Source organism: Microtus oregoni, unplaced genomic scaffold, assembly GCF_018167655.1.
Source record: "Microtus oregoni isolate MIOR12 unplaced genomic scaffold, Mior012 000020F_ref0000438, whole genome shotgun sequence".
Classification (NCBI taxonomy): domain Eukaryota; kingdom Metazoa; phylum Chordata; class Mammalia; order Rodentia; family Cricetidae; genus Microtus; species Microtus oregoni.
Window position 1 is genome coordinate 14,036,073 of NW_024543079.1, and position 19,237 is coordinate 14,055,309.

The following is a 19,237-nucleotide window of genomic DNA, read 5'->3' on the forward strand; positions in this document are numbered from 1 at the left end:
CAAGAAATTTGAGAGCATGCGCACTCAGCGACTGGTTTTCCATTTGAAGCAAAATGCTGGAGGTGGGATGTGGGAAAACAGGTGGTCCAGGAAACTCAGCATCTCTGTCATCTGCCCGGCTTCGGGAGAAAGACTACATTTCCCATAGGCCCTCGGGTCCCGCACAGCCCCTGCCACGCGGCCTGCATCTCCGCGACGGTCCACTGGGGGCGATGTGGAGAGTCCTCCGTCGCCCCGTAGAAATCTACGCGGCTCCGGGGCCGCTTGCTTCCTGTTTGTCGGACGAAGAGACATGGCGGCAGCGCCGGCGGCGGCTGGAGCTGGGGCCAGCCGAGGGAGACAGTCGGCAGCTACAGCGGCGGCGTGGGGGGGCTGGGGCGGCCGGCCGCGGCCCGGTAACATCCTGTTGCAGCTGCGGCAGGGCCAGCTCACCGGTCGGGGCCTGATCCGGGCGGTGCAGGTACGAGGCCGGCCCGGAGGGGCGGGGCTGGCCGGGCTGGAGCTGGCCGGGGGCCGGGGAAGAGGCCTTCCCAGGCCGCTGCGGTACCGGCCAGATCCCCCTTGGCTGGCCGCGGGGCTGTCCTATGTGCCGCCCGGACGCTGTCAGCCGCGGTGGGACGATGGGCAGCGGCCGCCTGGGAGGCCTACGGGTCTGGGCCGAGTGGGGTCGGGCTGCCTGAGGTATTGATGGCGCGTATGTGTCGTGGGCCGAGTTTCTAGATCCTCATTTCCCTGCGCCACGTCTGCACGTCGGGGGGACCTTGGCGAGTTGGCTTCATCTTCTACTGGCCTCGCATTTGCTCCTTGTGAGCAGGACGGGGTCCTTCTCACTGCAGCCCCCCCGAACGGTTCGCAAGCCTATCATAAATGTCATCTTCTCAAAGAGGCCTTAACGTTCCTCCTCTTCTAAAGTAGGCCCCCGTTGTTATTCTGTCAAATCCTCCAGGTCGTTTTCGGTTGCATTATTTTCTTAGCCTGTAATTGCATATTTCTTTGTTGTCTGCCCTTTTCACGCCTGTCTCCCACATTAGGCTGCGCTCCAACGGGTGCAGAGACTTTTGCCAGTGTAGGACGAAATGCTTTGGAGGAAGAACTTTAGTTAAGCCCGAGTCCAATGCCCTACTCTCTTTCTTGCTTGGGCAAGTTACCTTTCTGTGACTTAGTATTACTCATTTAAGTAATACTTAAGGTTATTGTTAAATTCAAAGGAGATAGTAATGTGAAGTGTTAGTGTATTTCAGGTGCGTGTAAGGGCCGAAGGGTACTCAGTTAATGTTAGAGTTAATGCCTGGCTTAGCATCACACCTGTTGGTGTCCTGCATGCGCGTGGTGCTTGTGTGTGTGTGCGTGTTCGTGTACATGTGTGTGTGCTTGTGGGTGGTAGGGCACGACCTTAGAATAAAGCAGGATGGCTGGCTCGTCTCTTACATCGAGAACATTAGCTCATCCGGGCCCACGCCTTGATCCGAGCCCTTAGGAGGCAGAGGCAGATGGATCTCCTTGAGTTCCAGGGCAGCCTGGTCTGCAAAGTGAGTTTCAGGGCAGCCAAGGCTGTAACACAGAGAAACCCTGTTTTGCAAAATAAAATGAGAGAGACACACGCGCACACAGGGCGCACACAGGACAGTAGCTTGATTTAAAGAGAGCATTTACAGATAGTTTTGAGGGGTACACAAGAAACCAGTAAGTGTTGATTTGGAGAGGGGTGGGAACTAGGTGAGTGGACGAGGGAATAGGTGGGAGGTTTTTCTCAAAGTACCCTTATCTGTTTAAGGTTCATTTTGAGCCCTTGGAGTACTCCTCAAAGGACTAAACAGGCGAAGGGGCGATTGTACCTGTGGAGAGTTGCAGATGAAGGAGCAGTTTTGGGTAGCCGTATTTTTTCACAGAAACTGTAGATGGGCATCTTTTCTTCATTGTGTTTCTGCATCTGCCTTAAGAAGATCTGAGACATACTTGCTCTGTCCTTTAAGCCAAGATTTGTCACTGAGCTCAGTATGTAGGGACAGGCAGAAAGGGAACTAACCTTTAATGATCACATATTTTGGGTCAGTCAATGTGCAAGGTGTTCACTGAGTTGAGACAGGCGCTCACTACCTAGATCTGGCAGGCCTAGAACTTAAGATGTCGACTAGACTGGGTTTGAACTTGAGGCAGTCCTGCTGCTTCTGTGTTCTTAGTGCTAGAATTACACCACCCCTGGCAGTTGATTGTCAGCCGGGTGAACTCATCTCTTACCCCAGATGAGGAAATTGAAGTTCAGAAAGGCTAGGCAATGCAATTCTAAACACCCACCAGATGATCTGTGTCCTAAAGACGGTGAGCCCGGGGAATTCTGTAGCAAGCTGGATGAGGTAGTTTAGGGAAACATTTGTTACCAGTCCTGAAATGCTAGGAAATTGCATTAGAAGGCTACTGGAATATTCTTGGAGCCTGTTTTGACCAGTCATTGTGGTCCCCACTATCGCTTTGTCAATGCCCAAAGTTTGTTTCGACCACAATACTTTCTTAGCCTGTAATCGCTTATTTCTTTGATAGTTTTATACAGGTGTGGGAGCTATTTCAGAGGTTGACTTAGGAATTCCTGTCTCCCAAAGAGTGATAATGAAGTGGAGACCGTAACATTGCGTAGTTTCCTTTCTTAGCAGACTTCTTCAGTTCTTTTCCTTGCTATGCTCTCCCTATCCCCTCTCCTGCTATTCAGAATAAATTATTTGCTCACCCATATTTCCTTAGCACAGTACACATACTGGTTATGGCATATGGCACAGTAGGAAAGTGCCAGGTTTTTAAAAAACTTTTTTGAGGGGGTGGTGGGATGGGGAAGAAGACAGATTTATTAAGTATACTGTAAGGGGCAGCAGGCTGGGCAGTAACAAGAATACCACCTGCCTAAAAATACCTTTTAAATAAAAAAAAATCTACAGCAGCTGCTCATCACAACTGTTTGAAGCTGTGCAGGTCAGCAGTGTTTACTGTTCTCACACTGATGCACACCAGTCTAGAACTTCCAGTTTGCAGACCTGAAACTGGGCAGCTCCTCATGCCCACCCCAGCCTCTGCAACCACCTTCTACTTTTCTCTTTGCTGTGAGTTTGACCCGTGCCCTGGTTTATCTGAGTAATACCATATGGTAGAATTTCCCTGGAAAAGTCTGGATTTGAAGTAAAATGGGTCTGAATTGAATCCTACTTCCAATCTTTTTTAACCAGTGCCCCTAAGCTAAGTTATTCTCTTCAAATCTGTTTCATCCTTTCTAAAACGGTAGTCATGACATCTGTCCCATAAGGATATTATGAGAATCAGGTGAAACAACGAAGTTTAACCAGTGTGTCATCCTGGTTATTTGATAAATAGTTGCCCTTGGCTAGCAGTAATTAGGCTGCACGTTTTAAGAGAGTGTCTGATTTGTCTTTGGATCTGCAGAGCCTGAAATCATGCCAAGCACTTGATAAGGACTCAGGAAACTGTTGGAATTGAAGTATTGTATCCCTGTCTGTATCTGTCTGTAGTTACTCTCCAGAAACCCCATGGCTTTAAAGAGTACCAGAGTCTTTGGGAAAGTTACTTAATATCTTTTTTGTTTTGTTTTTGTTTTTCAAGACAGAGTCTCACTAAGTAGCCTTGGCTATTCTGGAACACACTCTGTAGTCTGTAGACCAGGCTGGTCTCGAGCTCATAGAGGTCTGTCTGCCTCTGCCTCCCTAGTGCTGGGATTAAAGAATGTGCCACCACTACCTGGCAATATCTGTTTCTCTACCTGTAAAACAGAGATCATTCTAGGACCTAACCTCTTAAGATTATGGTGAAGAAAATGAGTTTTTAACATTGAAAATAGTAACAAGTATAATCTGTGTGCAGATAGGTTACCTTTTTTTTTTTTTAACAAATACTCTATATATGGACGGCTCTTAAGTCTATATTTCTATTCCTGGCTCTCTTTTTTAAGCTCCACTTGGGTAGGTACTTCCAGTCACCTTTGCTGACTGTCCATGTAGATAACTAATGGGTAACTCAAATTTAATGTGTAGAAAATCAGAATCTTGGTTCCTCTTCCATCAAACCCCATCCTCCCTCTGTCTCCCTACGTCCCTAAGTGGGACTCAAGAGCAGCCTGGGAGAGGACTGTAGGTCACAGGATTTAGAATGGGCTGCTCCTACTTGAGTTTTCATTTGCCTTATTTTCTTCCTGACCTTTTGTCTGTCCTCTATCAAGGTAATAAATATGTCAAGATACTTTGCAGTTTATTGATGCTGTCATATTCATCTGCACATTTTATACTCAAAGAAAACTTGGTCTTAAAATCCTCTGCTTGAAGCTCCCCAGCTGCTTCCCGTTGCAGTAGAAGCAAATCTGAGGGTACAAGATCCCGCGGTGCCAGTAGAATTGAAGGGAAAGAGACACTAGGTAAACTGGGCACTAGGACGATGAACCTGTGCAGGTTGTGGGCCTCCATCCTCAGATAGTCTGTAGTTTGGCGATTTGGTAGTCTGGGTACAGAATCCTTTCCATTGGCGATTTGGTAGTCTGGGTACGTGATCCCTTCCGTTGGCGATTTGGTAGTCTGGGTATGGGATCCCTTCCATTGGCAATTTGATGGTCTGGGTACAGGATCCCTTCCGTTGACGATTTGATGGTCTGGGTATGGGATCCCTTCTGTTTCCAAATGCTGTTATTTCATCCTTGTGATTGCTCTGGATTTCACCTGTTTTTATTTTTTCCTTTATTTTTTAGATCTTCCCTCCCTCCTACCCTCTCTCCATTTCTCTGTGTTACTAGGAATCAAACTTGGGGCCTGGTACATGCCGGGAAAACACTCTCCCACACCCTTCTCCCCTATTAGCTCCCTCCCCTCCTACTGTTTGTTTTAGTATTTTTCTAGGGTTGAAACGTAGGAATTTAAGCAAGAAAAACTTCTCTTTTCTGGTAAGGGCAATTTGATTCAGAGAAAACCTTAGAAACCAGGTGTGGCGGTATTACAAGCTGGTAACTCCAGCACTTGGGAAGCAGAGGTAGAACTGTTACATACTCAAAGGCCAGTTTGGTCTATGTCGTGAATTCTAGGCCAGTCAGGACTGTGTAGAGAGATCTTGACTCAGAAGCTAGACCTCTTCCTCTGCAGGAGTGGGAGGGAGAGGGAGAGAAAGAGGAAGAAAGAAAGAATCTCCTGGGTAAGTTAAGTCTTAGAAACATTTAAATACTATTAATCTCAGTAGCGGTTGTACCCACAAACCCTAAGGTGCACCCCTAATTGTGTTGAAACCATGCAAACACTATTGCAAAGTATATGAGTATTCAGTGGTTAATACTCGTTATCAGACTACACTAGCAAGATAATTAATCTTCATTAATAATCCTTTGAAATGTCTGTTTGCCTACATTTAGCTATTTTGAGATATTAACTCTCTTATGCTTAAGATTTAACAAAGAAGATATACATTTGTTTTCATAGAAATCAGCTTTTAATTATTTTAAAAGGAAGGCAGTTAAAGAATCAATGAAAATTTATGAATGCCTGGAAATGTCACATTGACTAAACAGGCTGACAGCTTAGGGAACATGATGTGAGAGATTATCGCTCCTGTAAACTGTCAAACCACAAGTGCTTGAAAAGAAAACCCCTTGTGACACCTGCCAGTAACTCAGCTGTAAGATGACTGGATGGTGGCTCTTTCATCGTAGGGCTCAGCTACTTGCGCGGAAAACAAAGTGGAAATGATTTTTTTTTTAATTATATTTTGAGACAGGATCTCTCTCTGTAGCCCAGGCTGGCCTGGATCTTACTATGTTGTCCCAGATGGCCTCTAGCTCATGGCAAGCCTTCTGCCTCAGTCTCCAAAGTGCTAGTGTTAATTATAGGTACAAACTACCGTGCCTGGCTTTACATCCTATTTTAAGTTAGTGTCTTTTAAGCCGATGTATAAGTAGTACAATTCCTTTGGAAGTGTTTGGACTGTGGCTGGCTCTCTGGGTATTGTGAAGCTTATTAGATACAACAGCAATGCCCTGCCCACTCTTCCTTCTGACTTCCTTCTGCCAAGGGAACCATTGTCCATAATGTAGCTATTACTTTCACAAGAGAAGGACATAAGAAGCCAGAGAGCCAGTATTTCTAACTTACTTGTTTATAAAGCTGTTTTTTTGACTTTTTCAATTTGTTAATATCTATTTTCTTCCTCATGTAAAAAGTTAGAATCTGTATGTTACTTGTCTCTACCATTCTCCCTGGGTCACAGTTTTGGTTGTTGGTAGAATGTAGTTACACTCCGCTGCTGGTGTAATTCCTGTTTGTAGCAGAGCTGTGTATGTCTAACTGTTACTGGCTTAATGTATTTCTCCTTCGTATTAAGACCAGTCCTTTTCATGTTGTTTTTATTGATACATAAATGCATACATAGTAAAAATTCACATTTCTCTTCTTCGTGCTGGAGATTGAACTCAGGCCTCACATGTGCTGAGCATGTGTTAAACCACTGGGACGTCTTTAGTGACTTGTTCTGTGGGGTCTGCCGGATGTGTGTAGTCATGTGATGATGAGCACTGCAGTTTGAGCCTAGGAAGTCTCCCTGTAGACAGCAGTTCCTTCCCGTGATCATGTGTCTCTCCCTGTCTTTTTCCCTGTGGAGTCACACTGCACATGTCGCTCATGGCTCTCGCCACTGTGGCTGACACCGGATGGGAACAGCTGAAGAGAGGGTAGTTTTATTTTGTCTCAGGCTTCAGAAGTGTGGTCCACCATCAAGGGGATGGCATGGCAGGAGGGGTCTTGGTGCAGACAGGATGCAGCGTTGCTCTGGCTGGAATTGTTCAGAGCTGCCCTCAGTGTCCACTTGTGCTCTCTGGGTCACAGTCCCAAAGGCTCTACAATCTTCCAGAAGAGTACAACTGCCCAGGGACCAAATGCTAAAAAATGAGCCTGTGAGTTACACTTTATATTCCAGTGACGACACCTCCTAAAGATGTGTATACCACGTGAGCCTTCTGAGTCTCTCCTATCATGGACTCAATCCTTTTATGTTTGCTTTCTTGATATGGATAATTCGACCCCAAATTCTAAAACTTTGTTTTGTTTTTGTTTGACTCTTTAAGTTTTCCAATCTCCTCTTCCTCACTAGAATTTGGATTGGTGTCTTTGCACCTGGATTCTTAGAACTTCCCTATGTCAAATTCAGGGCGATTAACTCTTGTTTCTTACTGACTTCCCTATGTTTTAGACCTTGTTTTCCTAATCTATATATCTGCCTTTTCTGGGAACACATTCTGTAGACTCCCAGGAAAATACACAAAAGGTAATTTTTTCATGTTTACATATTTGAAAATACCTTTTACTGTGATAGTTGTGATTCGAGTCTAATTCTGAGTTGCAAGTTATTTTCTCCTAAGTTTTAAATTGTTCCATTGTCTTTGAGCAAGTACATTCTTTTAAGCCACATTTTGTTTTTAGACTTGTCCTTGAAGATGGTGAAGCATAGTCCATCCATCTTTGTTTTGGCCTGCTACCCTATCTGTGGGCCACAATTAAGTCATTTTAGTTTTGAGAAATATTTGGGATCCTTCCAGTTTTGGGGTTGTTATGAATAAATAATGCTGATATGAACACTTGTTAATGTCTTTGGTATGCATTTGTACAACCTGGAGGATATATGCTGAGAATTGCTGGGGCGTAAGAAATGCACAGACTTGGCATTGGTATCCATCACTAGTTTCTCAAGTGCTTGTACTTATTTCCCTTCTCATCAGCAGTGCCCATCAGTTTCTGTAGTGGTATTTTGATTGTAATCTAGCAAATAAAGCTTGCCTCACAATTTCACAGAGTGCAGAACTAAGCCACTAATTAGCCATAGAGGCCAGGCAATGTTGACGCACACTAATCCCAGCATTTGGGAGGCAGAGACAGAGTCGGAGGCAGACTGCTCTCTGTGAGCTCAAGGCCACCATGGGCTATACTAGACTGATCCAGTCTCAAAGAAAAACAGAGCCAGGTAGTGGTGGCTCACACCTTTAATCCCAGCACCAGGGAGGTGGAGACAGGAAGTGATAGGCTGAGCAGAAAAAGGAATATAAGGTGGGAGGAGACAAGAGTTCAGATGCAGTATGAGGATTCATCGAGACAGGATGAAGCACAATTAATAAAAACTCAGAGACTGATACTGGGGTTCAACCTGAAGACCCAAAAAGCAAAGCAGCCAACCACTGGCTCTTACCTTGACCTCAATCAAAAATGGTGATCCTGCCTCCAGGAATTTCAGAATCAGACTGTGTTTGAGAGCTGTTTCCTCCCGTTTTACAATCCTCTCTAGGGCTGGCATTAAAGGCATGCACCACCCGGTTTCTATGGCAAACTAGTGTGGTTACTGGGATTAAATGTATGTATTACCACTACCTGGTCTGTAAGGCTGACCAATAGGGCTGTTTTACTCTCTGATCTTCAGGCAAGCTTTATTTATTAAAATACAAATGAAATGCCACTACAACAGGATCGCCCCTTTGGTCTGAGTATCAGTAGAGGTGAAAGGTCTCTAGTGGCTGGCTGCACTACTTCTCTGATCTCTCAGCTTTCACCCCCTGATATCTGACTCTGGGTTTTTATTATCAAGAACAATTAGAATTCAAGCTACAAGTTTCATGCTCTTGCGACCCTATAGTGTTGTGTCAGTCTTTTTAACTTTAGGGTCTTTACCCCCCCTTGGATGTTTAATGATATAAATGCTGTGGGTTTATGGTGAGTTGATGAAATTAAACTCCCTTTCAGAAGTTTATTGGCTATTTGGACACCCCCTTTTGTGAACTGCCTGTTCATACATTTTGTACACTTTTGTTATTTTCTTGTAGAAATTATTTTATGTGTATGGGTGTTTTGCCTGTATGTGTATTTCTATGCATCATGGTCATTCCCGGTGCCTGAGAACACCAGAAGAGGGCATCAGATCCCTTGGAACTGGCTTTACAGATTGTTGTGAGTCCATGTGGGTGGCAGCAATTGAACCTGGGTCCTCCGGAAGGTCACCAATTCTCTTAACCACTGAGCCATTTCTCCAAGCCCCATTTTCACCTTTTTAACTTAGAAGTCTTTGACATACACTTAAAAAAAAAAAGTGTCTCACTAACTAGCTGTACATAATAAACCAGGCTAGCCTCACACTCACAGAGAGATCCACCTGCCTGTCTCCCGAGTGCTGGGATTAAAGGTGTGTACTGCCATATCCAGCTGGACATATGCACCTTTTGTAGTGATGTTTTGAAGATATTTTCTCCCGTTCTGTGTCTTCTTTTTAATCTATAAAGATCTTTTGATGAGCCAGGCATAGAGGAGACAGGCAAAGAGATCTTTTGAGTTCAAGGCAGCCAGTGCTACATATTAAGACCCTATCTCAAAAACAACAAAACCATCTCCTGGTGAACATAAGCGCTTAGTTTTATTATAGTTCATTCTATCACTTGAGTAGTTTGTTCTGTTTAAGAATCTGCCTGTTTTTGTGGGGCGGTGGTGGTGCACGCCTTTAATCCCAGCAATCAGGAGGCAGAGGCAGGTGGATCTCTGAGTTTGGGGCCAGCCTGGTCTACAGAGTGAGTTCCAGGACAGCCAGGGTTGTTACATAGAGAAACCCTGTCTGGAAAAACAAAAACAAACACAAACAAACAAACAAAAAAGAATCTGCCTGTTCTCAAGGGCTTGAAAACTGAGTGTCTTCTTAAGTGGTATGGATTTGCTTTGGCATTTAGCTGTGCGTCCCACTAAGAGGCACATTTATGTTCCTAAGGTACTTATCTCCGGACATGTTCTTCATTTATTTGTGAGACAAATGTTGCCATGTAGCCTGTGCTAGCCTTGAGCCTTTCGAGTGCTGGGATTAGCAGCACGTGTCTTCAGTCTGGCTGGCTGGAAGTGCTCTTTGCTTTGAGTTTCTCGCTGGTAACCTCCTTTCTTCTGATGTGTCGTGTATTATTTCCTAGTCACATTCAGCCTTTCTTTGAAATTTGTTTCTCTGGTAGGCAGCATAATAAATTTGGTTTTAAATGGAATACCTTTACTATAATAATTGACATTTGGGGATTTAATCTGATACTTGCTTTTCAAATGTCATATCAGTTCTGTGTTCCCTTTTGGGCTCCTTAATATTTATTTGTATGCATGTCTGTGTGGTGTTTGTGGGATTGGGTGCCTAGCATGTATGTGTAAATCAGAGGACAACCTTGGGTGTCAGTCCTCAGATGTCGTCTCCCAGTTTTATTTGGGGCGTCGAAGCTCATTGGCTTGACCTTCACCACACAGCCAGGCTAGCTGGCCTGTGAACTTCTAGAGATCTGTTTTGCTTCTCTCACCTCTGCCATTGCTGGAGTTACAGGTATACTTCACCATGCCTGGCTTTTTATGTGAGTTCTGGGGTCTAAACTAAGATTCTCACACTTGAGAGGCAAGAACTTTACAGACTGAGCCATCTCCCCAGTCCTTGATGTTTCTTTTAAAATACAATTTTATCGAGACTTAAACGACTAAATTTATCCATGCTTGTAATCCCAGTACTTGAGAGGTGGAAGTAAGGGATTAGGAATTTGAGGCTGGCCTGTTAGATACTGTCTCAAAAAAAAAAAATTACCAATTGTAAGTTTCCATTTCAGTGATTTTTTTTTTTTAAGCAAATTATAGGGCTGGAGAATGAGTCAGTGGTTCAGGGCACTTGGTGTTCAGGAGATGATTTCAGTTCCCAGTACCTGCATGGCAGTTTACAGTCACCTGTACCTAACTTCAGTTCCAGGAGATCCAAAGTCCTCTGCAGATCTCCGCAGGCACATGCAGGAAAACACCACTACACACAAAAATAACATAAATATATAAAAATCCATCTATAAAATATGCAACTATTGCCAAAATAGTTTTAGGGCATCCCCGTCACTTTAAAAGTTCACCTCTGCTCATTATTTATTTAGCTTACGTACGGCTTTGTTAAGTGTTGATTGACTTACTGCACACACATCCCAGTTAAGTGTGCAAGTCAGTAGCTGTTTATGCAAAGCTACAGTTGCCACAACCAATTTTACAACATTTCCTCAGAAAGGAAAACAAAATAAGACTAGATTGAAGCAAAAGGTAGCATACATTCCCTTAATCCTAATACTTGGTAGGTAAAAGCAGGAAGATCAGAGTTCTAGACCACCATCAGCTATGCAGTGAGTTTTTGGTGAGGCTGGGTTATATGGGGTTCAGTCTCAGACCAAAGCCCAAACTAACCCTGTACCTATAGCAGCTACTTCCCAATTGCTATCTCTGGCCCATGACAGCAACTAATCTTATTTTCTATCTCTCTGGACTGACTAGGTCTGAATATTTTTATATTAAAGGGAATAAAATATGTGGTCTTTTGTGTCTGGTTTCTTTCATTTAGAATAATAAATCTCAAGATTTATCTATGTTATTTGTGTCGTTTCTGGCCAAATAATAGTCCATCGTACAAAATGTCCTAAATTTTGTCTGTTCACCAGTTGATGGATACTTGAGGTTCTACTTTTGCTTACTGAAATTAATGTTTGTTGTGAGCCTTTGTGTGCAAGGCTTTTGTGGACATTTGACTAGGAAGTGGATTGCTGGGTCATATAATTCTGGGGAGAGCGAGAGAGAGTTGTGTGTGCTGTGTGATGCTGGGTCTATCCCAGGGCCTTGTGCACAGCTAGGCAAGCTGCACCTAAGGTACATCCACAGGTGTGGGGTTTCGAAACAGAGTCTGGCTAAGTAACTCCTGTAGGCCTTAAATCTGTGTGACCCTTCAGTCTTTACCTTCCAAGTACTGGAATTAGAGTCACACTCCACTCTTCCTGACTGTGTTGGACTTTTCAGTACTTGCCAAACTGTGACTGCCATGTTTTCATTTCTGCCTGGAGTTAAAGAAAGTCCCATTTCTCTAGACTTTCACAAATACATCTGATTTTCTGTCTTGGTGCGCATATGGTCCTGGTTACTGTGAGGTAGCTCGTGGGGTGTGATTGCTTGTTTGCTGATAACTGCAGTTACTGACCATTTTTCATGTATCTGTGTGTCACCTTTGGAAAAATGTCTGTTTAGAGACGTTGCCCACTTTTATTTGTCAATGTTCTGTAGTAGACGGTTTTGCCAGCATATCCTTTTCGTTTTATATATGTCTTGGTTGTACCATTCAAAGAATGGCCCATTTAATTTAATAAAATTTTGATCAAAGAGTTGCTCGCAGTATCCCTTTATTGTTAATGTCCACGGGATCATTAGTAATGACCCTACTTATATTTCTGGCATGAGTAATTTGTATCCTTTTTCTTGATTAATTATCCTGGTTAGAGTTTATTGATTCTATTTTTTTCTTATAGACCCAATTTTTAATTAAAATTTTTCTCTCTACTAAGTTCCTGTTTTTTAATTTAATCTTTTTCTTCTTTTCTATTTTTTTAATTTGGTATGTGTGGGAATAAAACCTTTTGAGACCAGGTTTTATTTAGTTAGTCATTCAAGCTAGTGTTGCCCTCATGTTCCTCCTTTACCTCCGACTCACAGATGCACCTGAGATTACATATCTGAACTACTACAGTTAGTATGCTGGCTGGTTTTGTGTGTCAGCTTGACACAAGCTAGAGTCATCAGAGAAGGGAGCCTCAGCTGAGGAAATGCCTCCTTGAGATCCAGCTGTAAGGCATTTTCTTTTAGTGTTCAGTGGGGGAAGATCCAGCCCATGGTGGATGGTGCCGTCCCTGGGCTGCTGGTCTTGGGTTCTACAAGAAGGTGGGCTGAACAGGAGAGCAAGTCAGTAAGCAGCACCCTCATAGCCTCTGCATCAGTCCTGCCTCTGGGACTTCCTTCAGTGATGACAGCAGTGTGGAATTGTAAGCTGAATAAACCCTTTCCTCCCCAACTTGCTTTTTGGTTATGGTGTTTCCTCGCAGCCATGGAAACCCTAAGACAGTCAGCTTGAATTCAGTTATTTTTTTTTATCTCATTTTATTTCTTATTTTCTTCTGCTTGCTTTAGACTTTCTCTGACCTGTTAAGGTAGAAGCTTGGGTTATGGATCAGTACTATTTCTTCTTTGCTAATATATGCTTTTAGTGCACCAAATTCTTTCCTGGGTCCTGATTTTTGCCTTTTCCTATAAATTTTGATAAATCATCTATTCATTTAGTTCAAAATATATTTACATTTCTTTTGAAGCTTATTTGACTTAAGTTATTTAAAATAGGTTGCTTCATCTTCAAACACCTTAGTTCATTAGTTGTGGACACATTACATGGTGGTTGAGAACACACATTGTATAGCTGCTACTTTTGAAACTTGCCAAGGTGTGCTGTGTGTCCAGGGATGTGGTCTATCTGGTTACTGTTCCATGTGACTTTGAGAATAACGTGCGATCTACTGTTGGTGGACGAAGTCCTCCGCAGAGGGCAGATCTCGCTGACTGGTGGTGGCACTCATGCCAACCTTGCCCTTACTGATTTTCCTGCCTGATTGAGATTCATAAAGTTCAGAAATTCATCAGTTTCTCTTGGTAGTTCTTTGAGGCTTTGTTGCCTATATTTTGATTTGATATTGTTTGGTGAGCGCTTTGGAGAACTGGCCCCTTAGCATTCTGTCATGGTCCTTTTTATTCCTAGCAGTTCTCTCTTTTCAGAACTCTTGAGTGTCTGAAAGTCATATAACTCTGTAAGCTTTCTTGTAGTGTTAACATGCTTTATCTCTCTCTATGCCTTCTACTTTATATTTTTAGATCTATCTTATGTGTATGAGTGTTTTGCTTACATATATGTATGTGCACCACATGATTGCATGGTAACATGTTTTTTTGTTTTTGTTTTTTTTTTTTTTTTTGAGACAGGGTCTTATATAGACCTGGCTAGCACTGAACTCACTAGATAACTGAGGCTTGTAGGTGGAGACCGCTTGTTTGTTTCCCAGCCTCCCAGACCTGAATAATCATGCAGAAACTATGTTAATGTTTGGCCTATTAGCTCAGGCTTCTTATTAACTAACTCTTACATCTTTTTTTTTTTTTTTTTTTTTTTTTGGTTTTTCGAGACAGGGTTTCTCTGTGGTTTTGGAGCCTGTCCTGGAACTAGCTCTTGTAGACCAGGCTGGTCTCGAACTCACAGAGATCCGCCTGCCTCTGCCTCCCGAGTGCTGGGATTAAAGGCGTGCGCCACCACCGCCCGGCTTAACTCTTACATCTTAAATTAACCCATTTCTATTCATCTGTGTATCACTACGAGTCTGTGGCCTACTGGTAAGGTTCTAGGGTGTCTGTCTCCTTCAGCAGCTACGTAGCGTCTCCCTGACTCCACCTATTCTCTCTTTATCTCTCCCAGCCTGGCCACATTCTGCTAAGCCATTGGCCCAGACAACTTCTTTATTAACCAGTGGTAATAAAACATATTCACAGTATACAGAGGGGAATCCCATATCAAAGCTGGTCTTGAACTTCTCCTGAACTTTCTGCCTCCACCTCCCAAATAGTGGATTTACAAATGTGTGCCGCCACATGGGACTCTGTCCCTATACTTTTGACTGATACATAACACCATATTTAAAGTAGTTATTTTAAAGATGTATTTTTATTATTTTAATTATGAGTTTTTTAAAGATACATTTTTATTTGATTATGAGAGTAAGTCTGTGTTATGCATATGAAGCAGGTACCTGAGGAGGCAAGAGCCATTGGATCCCTCTGGAACTTGAGTTACTGGTGGTTGTAAACTGCCTGATGTTGGTGCTGGGAATTGAACTTGGGTCCTTTGTAAGAGTGGTGCAGCATTTAGCCCTGAGCCATCTCTGTTCACTAAAGTGGGTTTCTCATAGACAACAACATATAGTTTGCTCTTTTTTTCTTTTTATTTCACTGGCATATATATTACTATATTTTATTCATAGGCTTTTAATTGATGCTGTTTAATTAGTTCCTAAGACTAGTGTGCAGTCATTGATGTGCCTGACCCTGCGTAGACCTGTACAGTGATTAGTGACATAGGCAGATAGATTCTGCCGCATGTGCAGCTACATTGTGATTGTTTTTTACTTTCCCGCTTTTGCTCCTTCTGTGGATTGAGTGAACATTTATGTGACAGCACTGACTCCTCCCTTAGTGTGTTAAGTGTACCTCTGTGTGTGCATGTGCATGTGTGTGTATGGTTTATGTATGTGTTTGTGGATGTGTTCTCATGTGGAGACCAAAAGTTCCAGGACAGGCTCCAAAACGATCAATATCAATTGAAACTTGAAAAACCAAAAAAGAAAAGAAAAAAACAACTTTTTCAGCTGGGCAGATGGCTTATGTTTGTAATCCTAGCATTCCAGAGGCTGAGGCAGAGGATTGCTGCTATTTTGAGGTTAACCTGGGCTTCAAAAGGGGTATGCGTGGTGTTATAGTGGACTGTGTATTTATTTATTTATTTTTGGATTTTCAAGACAGGGTTTCTCTGTGTAGCTCTGGCTGGAACTCACTGTGTAGACCAGGCTGGTCTTGAACTCATAAAGATCCACCTGCCTCTCTCTCCCAAGCCTTGGGATTAAAGATGTGTGCCACCACTGCTCAGCAATAGTGGTTTATTTTTATTGGTTGTCCTAGAGTTTGGAGCGTTTATTCCGGTCAGGCAATCTTTGTGAGTGGAACAAGTATCCCAGTCCCTCTCACACCCTGATAAGATGCTGCCATTCAGTTCCCTTCTCCAGATGCTGTGGTCACCTAGTAATTGTTGCTCTTATTTGCCTTAGGGGGATTCATTTGGATTGGAAAAGTTAATTTATGTTCATTTGTTTCATCCTCAGCCCTCTTTGTGTCCAGTGTATAAATGACACGTTAGAAGAGACAGTAGCCACACTGATGCTTAGTTAAACCCAGAGTTTCTCACCAGTAACAGCCCCCTTGTCTCTAAAGAGCCACCTCTCAGATTTCTGGTTGGATAGTCAAATTCTGTCTGAGAAGATTCATATTTTTTCTTTACTTTTGAAAGGTAATCTCACTGAATCCAATGTTGCCAGTAGGTGTAATTTTTTTTAAACCCCCTTTTCAATGTTTTAAATATTTTATTCTGTTTTGGCTGTGTGACTTCAGACAGTATGCCTAATGCCACAGTTTTTCTCTTCGTGTGTGTGTGTGTGTGTGTGTGTGTGTGCTTACACATGCATGCACGATCCTGTGTTTATGTTTAGGTGCAGTGCACACTCGTGTGTGTTAGTAGATGAGAGGATAATCTTGGGTGTTGTTTCTCAGGTGCTGTCTTTTTGTGATCAGTCAGCCCAGGGAATCCTTGTTTCCAACTCCCCAGCCCTGGGATTACAAGTGTGCCTACCACACTGGCTTTTCTTTTTCTCTTTTCTTTTCTTTTTTGCATAGGTTCTGGAGATTGAGCTCATATCCTCATACTTGCAAGCCCTCTCCACCCTTTGACTCGTTTTATCAATTTTTAAAAAAATATTATAAAGGAGTCCTTATTTTTTGCTTAGTGATAATCACTTGTACTAGTAATATTTGTTAAGGAAACTGTTCAGTGGTTTTGGCAGTCTAGTCAGAAAACCAATTAACCTCGGGACATGATGACACATGTCTTTAAATCCCAGCGCTCAGGAGGTGGCGGTGAGCAGATCCCTGTGAATTTGAGGCCCTACTGTTTTACTTAGTGAGTTCCAGGCCAGTCAGGACTACACAGTTAGACTCTCTAAAAAAAAAAAAAAAAAAAAAAAAAACTAACAAAAACAAACAAACCACCCCCCCAAAAAACGGAACAAAAATTGTTTCACCATTAGGGAATCTCATTGTTATTCCTCTAGTCCAGGATGTCTTTATGCTCGCCCAGTCTGTGCTGTCTTGGTTAAGGCAGACTTGTGATGGAGTTACAAATTAGGAATTCAGGAATTAGGATTTTTCCAATTTAAGGCTAATTTGACTGTTTGGGTCCCTGGCATTCCCGTGTGAGATTTAGTAGTAAATTATCAACTTCTACAATGAACACAGCTGGGCTTTGATAGGAATTACGTTTAGTTAACAATGTAAGGGTATTGTTGCTGTTTTAGTAATAATAAAAAGTGTGGAATCCCATTCCTTAAACAGAAGATGTCTTCCCTGTTTTTGTTTGTTTGTTTGTTTCTTGTTTTTTTGGGGGGGGGGGGTGTGCAAGTTCTCACTGTATAATTCAGTCTGGCCTTGAACTTGAGATTCTTCTGCCTTAGTGTCTGGAGTGTCCTTTAATATCTTAACAGTGTTTAGTTTCCTTGTATAAGCCTTGCTCTGCTTTTGTTAGCTTTATTCTTTACATCTTATTTTTGATGCTGCTGTAAGTGTAACTGATAATAGGATGAGGTTGTCTGTGAATAGAGTGTTCCATCTTTCCAAGTCGCTCTTTGTTTTTTCTTGCCTAATTGCTCACAGTCATGTTTATTTATTTTTTATTTATTTTTTTTTTCACAGTCATGTTTATAATGCATTGTCAGATGTAAGTGTTAAGAGCAGACTTCTGTGGGCCTCTTTTCTTCTTAATCTTAGTAAGCAAACACTAGTCTCTACAAGTAAGCATGACGTTAGTTTTAGATTGTTTATAAATACCTTTAGCTGGTTGAGAAAGTTCCATTCTGCTTCTAGTGTGTGCAGTGTTAATCAGGAAAACATGTTTGGTTTTTGCCATTTTTCATCTGTCTTTTGACATATCTCGAGTGTGTCTGTAGTATGTTGGTTTTCTGTATTGTATTAGTTGCTATGTTGAACTATTTTCCTTCCCAGGATAAATCCTGTTTGCTTTTGCTGTATGTGTTGTTAGGTTTTTGCATCTATATTGGTAAGAGAGAGTGACCTCTAGTTTTCTTGTGGTGTATTTGTCTAGATCTGTTACCAGAATTCTGACCTCCTGTATTTTGTGGGAATCTGAGTATTTGTGTTATTCTCCTTTAAATGTTTGATAATATGTGAAGCCATTGTTCTGGATCTAGACTTTTCTCTGGAGGTCGGAGGTCTTGGTTGTTGCTGTGTGAATCATTACTAATTCAGCTTCTCTGCTTGATGTTGTAGGTCTGGTTGGTACTGTTTCATGGCCTGTGTTCTCCCAGTCATTTCCTTTAGGAAACGGTCCTTTGTCGGCATATGGTCTGTGTTCTACTGCAACCTCTTTTGCTCTGGTCACTTTGGTAGTAATATTCTCTCATTCATGCTATTAAAAGCTGCCGTTAAAAGGTTGTCCATTAATTGACCTTTTCAGAAATCCCTGTAATGTGTAGTTTTGTTGATGTTTGTGTAGTTTCCTGTTTTTAATTTTTTTATGTCTGCTGCCCTGTTTTTTGTTTTGTTGTTGTGCTTGATTATTTCCTGTAGTTTCTCATGGTAGGTTAGTGGCCTGTTTCTAATATGGTTTCGAGCTCTAATGGATAGTGCTCAGATAGTATGCTGTAGGAATGGCTTCTGCAGAGTCTCACAGCTGAAGGTGCTTGCTTTGCTTCTGAAGGAAAAGACAGCAATTTTTATTATTTATTTATTTTTAAAAATATTTATTTATGGGGCTGGAAAGATGGCTCAGAGGTTAAGAGCACTGCCTGCTCTTCCAAAGGTCCTGAGTTCAATTCCCAGCAACCACATGGTGGCTCACAACCATCTGTAATGTAAATATTTTTTTTAATATTTATTTATTTATTATGTATACAATATTCTGTCTGTGTGTATGCCTTCAGGCCAGAAGAGGGCACCAGACCCCATTACAGATGGTTGTGAGCCACCATGTGGTTGCTGGGAATTGAACTCAGGACCCTTGGAAGAACAGGCAATGCTCTTAACCTCTGAGCCATCTCTCCAGCCCCCAAGACAGCAATTTTTAACCATTCCTTTTTTTTTTTTTGTTTTATTTTGTTTTAGCTTGTATTGGTTTTTAGCTTGAGCACTATAAAATTGATGATATACAGACTTTTTCTTGTAAGAAGTAGTATTTTCCTGTCTTTTACCCTGAGACAAAGCATTCTTTTGAGCACTTTCTGTTACCCCTCATGCTATAATCTAAGACACAAATTCAGGAAGAATTATGAGACTTGTCCATCATCACAGGGCATTCGTGTTCAGAAAAACTCAAACATTGAAGGTCTGTTTGCTCCATACAAACCATAACGAGATCTTTTGATTTGATTGAACCACAAAAAATTTCCAACTGGACCTTGAAACGGGAAGGTGTTAGTGAGAATCTCATGACCTGCTCATGTTCTGTCATGTGCTACTGCCCTGGCTGATACTGTCCGACTTTTGGTGTTCTAGACAGG

General features: G+C 42.2%; 1 protein-coding gene across 2 annotated transcripts in view; it reads left to right on the plus strand.

Annotated features, from left to right (window-relative positions):
- The first annotated feature begins 238 nt into the window (after nt 1-238).
- Nucleotides 239-19,237, plus strand: part of LOC121460285 (transient receptor potential cation channel subfamily C member 4 associated protein) — a 73,293-nt gene continuing 54,294 nt past the window's right edge. The window contains exon 1 of one of the 2 annotated variants that reach the window (XM_041670594.1): nt 239-460. In XM_041670594.1, coding sequence (XP_041526528.1) covers nt 293-460 — 168 coding nt within the window. In that variant the 5' untranslated portion in view covers nt 239-292. The remainder of the gene's footprint in view (nt 461-19,237) is intronic. The other variant, XM_041670593.1, reaches the window with a different exon arrangement.